At 34.9% G+C, this 12,757-nt stretch overlaps 1 protein-coding gene across 6 annotated transcripts in view; it reads left to right on the top strand.

The window, feature by feature from the left end:
- Positions 1–12,757, top strand: part of VWA8 (von Willebrand factor A domain containing 8) — a 342,103-nt gene that overhangs the window by 71,341 nt on the left and 258,005 nt on the right. For all 6 annotated transcript variants that reach the window (XR_003519024.2, XR_003519025.2, XM_027588721.2 and 3 more), the window contains 3 exons: positions 3,937–4,068; positions 6,120–6,254; positions 6,344–6,421. Coding sequence is in view for 4 of the 6 variants with exons in the window: in XM_027588721.2 (XP_027444522.1) it covers positions 3,937–4,068; positions 6,120–6,254; positions 6,344–6,421 (345 nt within the window). In the remaining 2 variants the exon portion in view is untranslated. The remainder of the gene's footprint in view (positions 1–3,936; positions 4,069–6,119; positions 6,255–6,343; positions 6,422–12,757) is intronic.

Here is a 12,757-nt window from a genome sequence, read left to right as displayed (position 1 = left end):
AGCAGTATGGTACTGGCACAGAAATAGACACATAGATCAATAGGATTAAATAGAGAGCCCAGAAATAAACCAACAATTATATGATCAATTAATCTTCAACAAAGGAGACAATAGGCAATGGGAGAAAGACAGTCTCTTCAACAAATGGTCTTGGGAAAACTGGACAACTACATGCAAAAGAATGAAACTGGATCACTTTCTTACATCATATATAAAAATAAACTCAAAGTGGATTAACGACCTAAATGTGAGATCTGAAATCATAAAAATCTTAGAAGAGATCACAGGCAGTAATTTCTTTGACATCAGCCATAACAACATTTTTCTAGATATGTCTCCTGAGGCAAGGGCAAAAATATTTTTTTTTTTTTTGCAAAAGCAAAAATAAACTCTTGGGACCGCATCAAAATAAAAAACTTCTGCAAAGCAAAGGAAACAGTCAAGAAAACCAGAAAACAAACTACTTAATGGGATAAGATATTTGCAAATGACATATTCAATAAAGGGTTAGTATCCAAGATATATAAACAGTTTATACAACTCAACACCAAAAAAACCCCAAACAATCCAATTAAAAATGAGCAGAAGACATGAACAGACATTTTTGCAAAGAAGACATACAGATGGCCAACAGACACATGAAAAGATGCGCAGCATCATTCATCATCGGAGAAATGCAAATCAAAACCGCAGTGAGATACCACCTCAGACCTGTGAACATGGCTAAAGTCAAATACACAAAGAACAACAGGTGTTGGCAAGGATGTGGAGAAAAAGGAACACTTGTACAGTGTTGGTGGGAATGCAAACTGGAGCAGTTATATATACAATGGAATATTTATTACTTGGCCATAGAAGAGAATGAAATCTTGCTATGGCTGAAGCTAGAGGGTATAATGTAATGATAAGAGAAATAAGTCAGTCAGAGAAAGACAGATACCATATGATTTCACTTACATGTGCAATATAAGAAATAATACAAATGGACAAAGGAAAAAAAAAAAGAGTAATAACCAAAAAACTGACTCTTAAGTTTGTCAGTTTAAAAACTGACTTAAAATAAGTTTGATGGTGAAAAGCAACAAGATGGTGGGTCACTCGAGGATTATGTAGAATCAAGAAATGACTTTTTGTTTGTTTCTTGAAAAGGGAAGAGAAACATCTTCATAGGAGGAAGGGATGTAATCTGTGGAATACATGGAAAATATTTATGGAAATATGATCTGGGAGAGGCAGGAAAGGACATTTCCAGAGCACCATTGTGCCTTGGTTTGGAATGATGGAAGAACATATTTTTCTACCCAGCATCTAGAATGATGGAGTTATCATTAACTGAGATAGAGAAAGCAGACTTTCAGTGGCTTTCCATTCACTCATAATTAAAGCAGAAGTCCTTTCTACAGAGATGGTGGGAAAAGAAGTGAGGATTGATGAAAATACAGATGATTTTGAGAATTAAAGGGAAAGAATTTCATTTGTTCATATAACAAGACTTTATTGATTACTGACTATGCCCCATGTATGATTCTAGGTTCTGGAGGTTTGGAGTGAACCAAATAGATACATTTTTAATTTTGTCAGTGGAGTTTATATTCTAGCGAAGAATGGAGGGGTACGTACCTGAAGGCTCTGTTGTGGTTGGAGGAGGCAGCTAGATGACCTGACACAGGAATGAATCGGGTCAGATGACTCCTAAGGGAGAGTAGTGTTGGTTTGTATTAGTTGCTGATTGGCTTTGGAAAGGAGCCTAGCAGAGACTAAGGGCTACATACTTTTTTGGTAGCCAAGAAATAGGATATGGAGAATTTCTTTTTTAGTGTTCCACAGCCTAGAAAAAGGTATAAAGAAAATTAGTACTTTGGAGGGACAGGATTGGGAACTGTGAGGGTGAGTATGGAAGCCTTGGAGATCAACATGTAATTAACATTTCCTTTTATTAAATTATATTTCACAGTTCAAATAATGTAATTCCAAAGAAAGTGTATCAAAAAATACATTAGTATTGTTTGTTTAATTGACATTTCAGAATTAATAGGAGCTACTCATTAATGTAAAATGGTAAAGTAAATGCACTTTGGTTTATTTGATTTTCTACTTCTTGCTAACATGTAGTCTGTGAGAATTATATATGTATTTTACTCCTCAGTTACCTTTTTGATTAACAGTCCTTTAAATTTCCTATGCCAGCAGATGGTAATTTTCTTGCAACTTGAGTTCTTTTACTATCTTAGGGTATTCTAGCCTACTATTTTGATTCTACTGAAATATTTTATCTTGAATTATTTATAAGGACATAACCAGTTATAGCAAGTGGTTCAAGGCATTAGTGTTCATTTCTGGAATACAAGTTCTCTGCAATCAGTCCTATATCAAGTTAGGCTGACATTATAGGTGGGGTTAAAAACATAGCTTTAGCTAATATATTTGTTTTCTTAGACTTTTACAGTTCTAGGTTCTAAATTCTAATGACTTTAATTACTTGACTAAGGCCTTACTCCTTTCCTATTGAACCTCCCTTAAAATACAGTGTAACGTTTTTGGTTTTTTTTTTTCATGAAATTAAAGTGTCAATAATTGTTATTTGTCTACAACATGAAGCAACTCCTACCAAATTACGTGATACTCTGGGAATTTGCATGTATAAAATGCATACTATATCAGACTTACATTTTTTGATGTTTATTTTTTTTTTAAAGATTTTATTTATTTATTTCAGAAAGAGAGAGAATGAGAGATAGAAAGCACGAGAGGGAAGAGGGTCAGAGGGAGAAGCAGACTCCCTGCTGAGCAGGGAGCCCGATGTGGGACTCGATCCCGGGACTCCAGGATCATGACCTGAGCCGAAGGCAGTCGCTTAACCAACTGAGCCACCCAGGCGCCCCCAGACTTACATTTTTTAATGGTAGCACAAATAGACAATTTTTCTTAGGTTTGGGAAAGGAGTAAGTGATTGTCTTAAGTACTTCTGACATCAAAAAGACTTTAATTGGGTTGTTTGGCTTAGGACACTGAGGTTGAAAATAATTTTCTTCCCCAAAATCTATTTTCTGGAGTGGGTCATTATGCTTAGTAAGCAGTGATCTGTCCTTGCATTGAGGTTTTCTTTCACTATAGTGATAATGTTCTAAAACTAAGGTAGGATTTTGGTGGGGGGGGGGGATAATTTCTGCCTGCTTAATACTAAAAATGAGTTAAGCTTTTCATAATGAACATGCTGTTATTCTAGGGCATAGGATTTAATTAATTTTCAATTAGTATTCTCATTTTCCATATACTTGTTTGTGTTCTTTGTGTGCATTCTTTATATAACCAGCTGGTATGAGGGGTGTAACCAAGAGTTAGAGCATTGATAATTGGTCCACGTGGAGAAAGAATCAGTGGTCTTGGTCTTTTATATCCAATTTGACAAATACTGAAAACATACACCATAGAAGGCACTGTGCCAGATACTGTGGAAGACTGTTATAATTTATTGTAATCAGTTAGGCTAACCACACAAGCAAACAGCAGAATGGTGTCCAGGAAGTTCTGGTTTCATGAATTTTAGGCAACATTAATGTCAATTGATTTAAGAAATCAACCCAAATAAGTCTTATTTTACTTTAACATGTTGTCAAGAGTCTCATCGTCCTTTCCAGGAAACTGGAACCTGTGATTAACAAGAAGTATAGGCTGCATACTGTTACCTGAACTGGAAATCAGTGACTCCCTTTCCTGTCATTTAGTTAATTTTAGGAACTATTTGCATATCACCTTTAGTAATTGGTTTAAGGAGAATGACATATATAAAAACGGGAAAAATTTTTCATTAATTTTTTATCCCTAGTTTTATAATATAGAGTGAGTTTCCGTTCTAATTAAGATGGAATCTTCCAGATACCCAACACTAATACTAAAATAAAAAGTAAATTACATGATTTTCTTGTAATTTTGTAGCGCTTTGAACTCCAAGATTCCGAAAGCTCTGTGCTTCCGAAAGAGGTGGTGAGAGTGGAGAGGCTTGCGGAGAGCCCTGCCCCCCAAGCTAATGTGACTATCCGGATAGCAGAAAAAGAGGTGACCATTCAGGTAACGGATCAAGCTTTATGCTTTCTAAGATGTGCTTTGTCCTGCCCATTTTTATGACCTAAATTGGGTTTATGATCTCCTTATAAATCTCTGGTTCTGGGGGGTCCCATCTATATATCTGTACCTGTATTTATCTTTGTCTCCACAGTCATGTATGTTTGTAAACTAGAAAAGTTCAGGAGAAACATAGGGATAGCCTTTCATCAAAAACCAGAACTGACCTCTGGGAAAATCAAATCAAGTACTGAATGAAGCATTGTGTATTACGAGTCCTTGGTAAGAAGTAGTGTTTTCAAACATGTTTTAGCTACATGCACTATTTAAAAGAGGAGCTTTTGTAGTTGCAGTGTTTAGAAGAAGGGAAGGGGGCGCCTGGGTGGCTCAGTCGTTAAGCATCTGCCTTTAGCTCAGATCATGATCCCAGGGTCCTGGGATCAAGCCCCGCATTGGGCTCCTTGCTTGGCGGGAAGCCTGCTTCTCCTTCTCCCACTCCCCCTGCTTGTGTTCCCTCTCTTGCTGTGTCTCTCTCTGTCAAATAAATAAATAAAATCTTGAAAAAAAAAAAAAGGGAAGGATATGTGGTCACAGAGCTCCATCTGCTCGCTCTGCCTCCCTCTCTTGTAACCCTTTGAGGGCCCTGAGAGCCCCAAGAGGTGATGAGAAACTGTCCCTAGGAAACACAGCTTGAAAAACACAGACTTAAATGGATTGTAGGTGAATGTAGGAAAGAAAAACGCTTGCCTTCTTATGTGCTAGAGCACATTTTAATTAGAAGCTTTTTATGTGCTTTAATGTGGTATTAATACTTATTAATATTGCTGTATTTATTCATTCATCAGACTGAACATTGATTATGTCTACCATAAGCCAGGCTCTGTATTAAAAATTATTAGTGCCCACTCTGTATTAGTCACTATATTTGTCTCTTTGCATATATTATGCCACCAAATCCCCCAATAACCCTGGAGGCAAGTTTTATTAGGTCCATCTTATAGATTCGAAAGCTGAGATGTAAAGAGGGTAATCGATTCACCCGTGGTCACCAGCTAAGAAATGTCACAGATGAGACTTCTAGACAGGATCACTTTTCATTACACTCTTCTGTCTCCTTCAGATGAATGACCTCACTAGGCTGATGGTCTAAATAGAGACAGAGGAGTAAGGACTGCATTGGAAGGCTGTGGGGATATAGAGTGACCTAAGTCTTATAGGATGGCACAGGAGTTTTCTAGTGGCTCAAGAATGGAAAGGTGATAGGACACTTTAGGCAGTTTAAACAGTATGTCCAGAGGCATGAGGTATGAGCAAACTTTCATTATTTGCTTCCCTTTGGTAATGGCTTTCTGACCTCATTGCCTCCAGTCCCTTCCGGTCAGCCTGTTATGTTACCACCAGGATGATCTTTCCTAAACTCAAATCTGATCTTCTCATTTCCAAACTTATAAATCTGCAGGGTTCATGTTGTGTACAGTATGATTAAATACTGAGTCCTCAGCAGAACGTGGAAATCTTCTCCTAGTAGGGTCCCCAGGAGACTGATAAGGAGGAGATAGGAAATAAAAGAAGTAGGTGTGAGGGATGGGAAGAAAGATTTTAAGAACAGATGTTTCTGAGTGGTAAACTAAGAGTGGAAAAGAATTTGTAGCATGTGGATTTTAGAAATCAGGAGGTCATCGGTGACTTTGGAGAGTCCTAGTAGACTGACTCTAAATTCTGTACTTAGCACTGGAATTTGGATAAAAACCTTCATTCTCAAGTAGTGACATTGTTATTATAAGTTAAAAATAGCCTGAAAATGACATGATTCTTATGAAAATGTCTGACAGTACCGAGCTTTCATTTTAGAGGGATGATTGATTTGGAGGGCTGATGGTAATGATCAGATCTGTGAATGAGAAAATAGTTGTTGCTCTATTGAAATATCAAAAACAGTATAGAATTGAATTGAGTAAGGAATTATTAGGGACTTCTAAATGGCAGTTATGTGCTTCCTTTTACTAATGTTTTGAGAAAAACATATGCATATTATATTTACTTCTCTTTAATTATAGGTGCCAGCTGGGACCAGGCCAGTAAATCAACCTTGTGCATCAGACCATTTTATACAAACTTTAAGCCATAAACAACTACTGGCTGAGATGATGCAGTCTCACATGGTTAAGGACATATGTTTAATTGGAGGAAAAGTAAGAATTGCAGTTTCACTGCAGATTTCTGTTTCCTGGCTTTTGGTTATTTCGACTTATCCCTTGAATGATTGTGTTTCCATTTGTAGGGTTGTGGAAAAACAGTCATTGTTAAGAACTTTGCAGATAACTTAGGATACAACATAGAACCCATCATGCTCTATCAGGTATGACATTCGGTTTTAGTACTTGGACTATAAACATATGTATTTGTACCATCAGTAGAATTTATGAATATTCTTCCTTGAGTTATGACCTGTTAATTTTGATGTATGTAAATAACAACAATCAAATTGGAGTACAGTGATAATTATTTGGAACTTTTGAAAGTGTATTCTAGGATATCTCATGTGCACAACATATCAGGGTCTGCTTTTCAAGAGAGATCCAATTTACCTGCATGTGCACACATACACAGAACACATTTAGTAGTAATTTGGAAATGTAAACCAAATGGGTTTCAGCAGCAATGGGAGATAATTAGGTATTCATTGAATAGACTTTTTTTTTTTTATTGTGGAAAAATATACGTAAAATTTACCATTTTAATCATTTTTAAATATACAGTTCCCTGGAATTAGGTGTTGTGTAACCATCACCACTGTCTTATTTTCAGAACTTTTTTTTCTTTCCTGTATCTCCCTCTCCCTTTCACCCATTTTGTCCATCCCCCCATCCCCTCCCCTCTGGCAACCACCAGTTTGTTCTCTGTATTTACAGGTCTCTTTCTGCTTTTTGTTTGTTTATTCACTTTGTTTTTTAGATTCCACATGTAAGTGAAATCATATGGTATTTGTCTTTCTTTGTCTGACTTATTTCCAGAAATATTTTATTCCAAGTAGAAACTCTATATTCATTAAACAGTAACTTCCCATTCCCCCAACCCCAGACTCTGGTAACCTCTATATTACTTTCAGTCCCTATGAATTTGCCTATTCTAGGTACCTCTTTTAAATAGAATCATACACTTTTTGTCATTTTGTCTCTGTTTTACTTAGTATGGATGTTTTCAAGGTTCATTCATGTTATAGCGTAAATCAGAATTTCATTTCCTTTGATGGCTTAATAATATTCTGTTGTATGGATTTACAACTTTTTGTTTATTCAAATGTTGATGAATGCTCTGGTTGTTTCCACCTTTTGATTATTGTGAATAATGCTACTATAAACATTGGTGTGTAAGTACCTATTTGAGTCCCTACTTTTAGTTCTTTTACGTATATACCTAGAAGTGACATTGCTTGAACCATATTGTAATTCTATGTTTAACTTTTTGAGGCGCTATTAAACTGTTTTCCATAGCAGCGGCACCTAATTTTACATTCCCACCAGCAGTGTGTGAAGTGGTAACTCCTTGTAGTTTTGATTTGCATTTCCCTAATGACTAATGAGATTAGGCATCTTTTTTTGTGCTTATTGGCCATTTGTATGTCTTATTTGGAGAAATGCCTGTTCAAGTTCCTTGCCTGGGTTTCAATTGGGTTGTCTTTTTATTGCTGAGTTGTAGGAGTTCTTTAAATACTCTGGATAATAACCCATTTTCAGTCATGATTTGCAAATATTTTCTCCCATTCTTGTAGGTGTCTTTTCACTTTCTTCATACTGTCCATTGATACACAGAAGTTTTTAATTTTGCCAGAGACTAATTTATCTTTTTGTTATTGTTGCCTATGTTTTTGGTGTTATATACAATAAATCATTGCCAAGTCCAACATCATGAATCTTCCCTATGTTTTCTTCTAAGAATGTTATAGTTTTAGGTCTCACATTTAGGTCTTTGACTCCTTGATCCATTTCGAATTAATTTTTGTATACAGTGAAAAGTAAGGGTCAAACTTCAGATCATTTGCATGTGAATGTCCAGTTTTCCCAGCACGATTTGTTGAAAAGACAGTCTTTTCCTCATGGGGGTAGTCTTAGCATCCTTGTCAAAAATCAGTTGACCATATAGGTGAGAGTTTATTTCTGGGTTCTCTCTTCTATTCCCTTGGTCTTTTTGTCTGTCCTTATGTCAATACCACCCTGTTTTGATCGCTGTAGCTTTGTGGTAAGTTTTAAAGTCGGGCAGTGTGAGACCTCCAACTTTGTTTTCTTTTCCAGGATTGTTTTGGATATTCAGGGTCCCTTGAGTTTCCATTTGAATCTTAGGATAAGTTTTTCTATTTATGAAAAAAAAATGCTGTTGAGATTTTGATAGAGATTGCACTGAATCTATAGGTCGCTTTGGATAATATTGTCATCTTAATATTGAGTCTTTCAATCTGTGAACATGAATATCTTCTCAGATATTTGTCTTCTTTAATTTCTTTCAGCAGTGTTTTATAGTTTTCAGTCTACGAGTCTTTTATCTTCTTGGTTAAGTTTATTCCTAAATATTTTTGAATAGATAATTTTTATGAATGTACATGTTGTATATAGTATGAAAAAAAGCAAACTTACAGCTGGTATTTTTACAGAGTAAAATTTTCTCTCATGTATTTGTTTGTAATGATACCTCCTAAGACATTTTTATCCTGCTAATTTATTGATTCTGTATGTTAGTCTTTGGGTGGTTATATCTTTTTACTCATAGCGGATCCTTTGAACAATTTTGAAGTGGATGTGATACTACTTACTTATAATTTTAGGTTGAATTTTGCATTTTTAGTTTATTCTTTAGTTAAACCTTCTTATTGTTACTGACACTAAATAAATTTAACATTAAGAATGTTTTTATTTTTGAAAAATGACATTTAAACCAGTTATTATTGTGACTTTGGGTTATAGAAAATGTTGGCAGCTCATACTTGAGAGTATTGAGAAGATTCCTTTCAGTGCTGTTCTAGGTTACTTTGTGCCTATTGGTTGAATTGGCCAGAGTTTAAATAAAATCTAGGAAGAAGCATATGATCCAAGTTTATGAAATCATGGAGAAAATAAAGGTGACAAGATTAAAATAGTAGTGACATCCTTGGTCTTTAGATATAAACATGTAGAGAAAAGAGGATAAATTTCTACACTATACAGGAGGTGGCAAGTCTTGGAACCCACTGAAAATATATTTTGAAATGAGTTTTTATAAATTGATTGTAGACCTACTGGTTTTTTAAAGAGAATTAAGGGAATTGGGGGAAGGGGTTATCTTAAACTTTAATATATGGAAGATGCCATGAGGAATACCCTGCCATCTTATGAAATCACTCCTCTTGATGTCTTTGCAGAGATCAGAAGGCAGATGGTTGGCTCAGTATGCTAGTTCATGTGTCTCTACCCTTACATAGCTCACGTTAGAAGTGATCTGAGGATGGCATTTTATCATCTCACCAACCCGTTAACTATCACCTTTCTAATTTCCAATGCAAATACTTTTCTACCACATAATTGGGGGGTTGGGCCCCAATCATTAATATATTTGTCAAGTTAGTTAAATTTTACTCTAATATTTTATATCTCACTTATAGGTCAAGGATAAATACAAGCATAATTTATTTCCCGGGTGCCATTGCTTTGAAATCATATGGAGAAGACCTTTTGAGGATAATATTTCTTTTCTCTCTGACTCCAACCTAAATTAATTTTTTTTAAAGAATTTATTTAGTTATTTGACAGACAGAGACAGCAAGAGAGGGAACACAAGCAGGGGGAGTGGGAGAGTGAGAAGCAGGCCTCCTGCTGAGCAGGGAGCCTGATGCGGGGCCCTATCCCAGGACCCTCAATCCCAGGACCCTGGGATCATGACCTGAGCTGAAGGCAGACGCTCAACAACTGAGCCACCTGGGTGCCCCTGACTCCAACCTAACTTATTAGTAATATTTCTGAAATTAGACACATGATTATTTTCTTCACATTAAAATAAAAGCTCCCATTCTAATGAAAGATGAAAATAATTTAGCCTTATAAATTTTTCCGGATAATACTGTTTCTGTATTAGGTTTCTGTAGTCAGTTTATGGTGATTTGGTAGTGGTTAATTATCCTAAGATTATATGCTTGAGCTGTGAAAATTATGGTCACCTCATTCTGCTTTTCATTTAAAGAAAAACCAAGCAAGAGAGTATGTATGTATTCATCAATTCAGATCTCAACTCTGCTGAAAACTTACCCAAAGTATCCTGCCATTGAGAATGTTTTCTTTATATGTGGAAGAGTTAAAGAACCGATTTCTTATATATTTTTGGAGAGTGACAGCAAACTAATAAAAATACAATTTTAATGGGTTTTTTTTACTTTCTTGTTCAGTTTGTTGATTGATGGTTAAACAAAGGTAGGAAAATTCTACCATTAAGGATTGGGAAAGCTGGCACAGAGAATTATGCAAATTAATCACATATTCTGGAAACCCCTTTTCCAATTTTGCCTTTCTGCTCATTAGTCTTCACAGAAATATCTAGAAGAAAAGTGGTTTCTGAAAGCATAGACTTCAGAAAAGGTTAAAGAAATATAAAAATGTAGGTGAGGTTTGTTTCCATCTCTCTCCATATAGCTTCTTTCCATGAACTGGATCAAAGCATAAATTAGGCACTGTATTGTCATTTGCAGTTTTGTAAACTGTTAATCAGTTGGTTTTCATGATAGTATAAGACTCTTTTTGTTCACATTTTCTTATTTATTAGTAGAGCTCTTTGATCTCAGTGGGACAGAGGAACGAATTTAATAGAATTAAAGATGGGTTTGGATTTTATAATAATATAGTACATATTGAAAAATTTCTGGAAGTTTGAGCCAACATAGAGAATTTAGTGGGAATAAGTAACCCAACATCTCTTTTCCTAGAAGATGTGGAGATTTCCCTGTTATTTGTACATGTATAAAGCTACACTTAATCTGTGGGTTTTGGTTTATATTTAGACTTGACTATTTTTAGAACTGGATTTCATATGAAGAAAAAGAAAAACAGAGCCTTAACACAAATTTGTGGCAGTACATAAAGTAAGTTTAATAGGTTGTAAAAATCTTAAATCACTTGGCTCAAGTGTTAGGTCAGATTCTTTTAACTGGTTATTCTTTTTTTAGTGTTGAAGCCAGTGATTTCATAGTATTGAAGAAATCCAAGTTATTATTCTTTTCCTTCACAACCAGATAAGGGCATGTTTCCAGATTTCTTTCCGCACCATCATAAACAGCATCAGATCTGAGATATCTTTGTTTTGTTAAAGTACTAGTTGGATAAAGGCCAAGTCAACTCCAATAAGAATTTTAAGAACAAATAAGTTCATGGGACTTTTAATGCAAATAATCACTATCTAAAACATTTTGAAATCTTAGAGTCATTTTTAATTTTTAGGTAAGTTTTTCTTCCTATAGCTGAACTCAAACCAAATCCTTTTTTCTATCTTCCATCTAATCTACAATCTACTTCTTCCTGTTTATCCAAATACAGTGGAAAGTATCCTTCTTTCATTCTCTCCTTTGTTTTTACTGCTCTATGTCTTGGATTTATTTACTCACTTCTTGTCTTTGCCTTGACTTTGTACTTTTCTCTCAAGATTTTAAGATAGCTATATTCACTTAAATGGTTAATATTCAACCTTGGAGGCTGACTTTCTACATGATTCTGTGTAGCTCATCTTGTTTTCTTGATTTCTTATTTTGCTACCATCTGTCATCCTTCCTGTCTTCTTTGTATTTTTTCTTTTTCCACAGAGACTAACCTTCATAAGGGTATCAAAGAATTTACTTACCTCAGCTCCTTCAAATTTCTCCTATTATAAAACTTATTTTTAAAGAACAGTATATGTCAACATCACATAAGAACTTTAAAATGGTTGACTTGAGCAATCCTTTTCAACTCCCAGGATTACTAAGGCTCCTATCTCATGTCTTTTCCAGATTCTCCTTGTTAATGACGTTGCTTTGTGTCCTACCTCCTTTGTACAGAATGTGCTTTAAAAATTATTGCAGTCCATCAAAGTATAAAATTTAAGTGCATATAAACATTTAAAGATTAGCAGAATAAAATTTCCCTTCTGATTTGAAGGGACGTTTTTATTCAATATGATTCCATATTTCTTGCCTATAATGCTAGAGTCATGCTACGAGGACCAATAACTATAATGTTGTTTGTCATAATTTCATAGATAAGTTATAGTACATTATGTTATTTATAATTACAAAATTATAAATATTATACATTGTATGGAATAGTTACCTCAGTAAATTTCATCAGGGTACTAATAAGCAGGTGGCAATCACACACACAGGAATTTTACAAATCAAATTGTAAAGCCACAAACTACAACTTTAACAAGTTGCTTCACAAATATACTTTATTGGAAACAACAGAGTATAGATGACTCTCTGTAATATATCACCATTATTGGAAAAGGCGACTCAAGTTTATGCTCAACTAATTTTAAAGTCACCATTGTGATTATTGCCTATGCATATTAACATTTTATCACACTTCTTTGTTTTAAAAATGAATAATGAAAACAACTCATATATATCAAAATTGTTTTTAGGCAGCTGGTATAATTTCTTTCCTTACCACATTTTTAAGATTTTCACATAGTGCTTATGCTTTAT

This window comes from Zalophus californianus, chromosome 3 (genome assembly GCF_009762305.2).
Source record: "Zalophus californianus isolate mZalCal1 chromosome 3, mZalCal1.pri.v2, whole genome shotgun sequence".
Taxonomy (NCBI): domain Eukaryota; kingdom Metazoa; phylum Chordata; class Mammalia; order Carnivora; family Otariidae; genus Zalophus; species Zalophus californianus.
The sequence above is the reverse complement of the archived record's forward strand: the minus strand, read 5'-3'. Positions and strand labels throughout refer to the sequence as shown.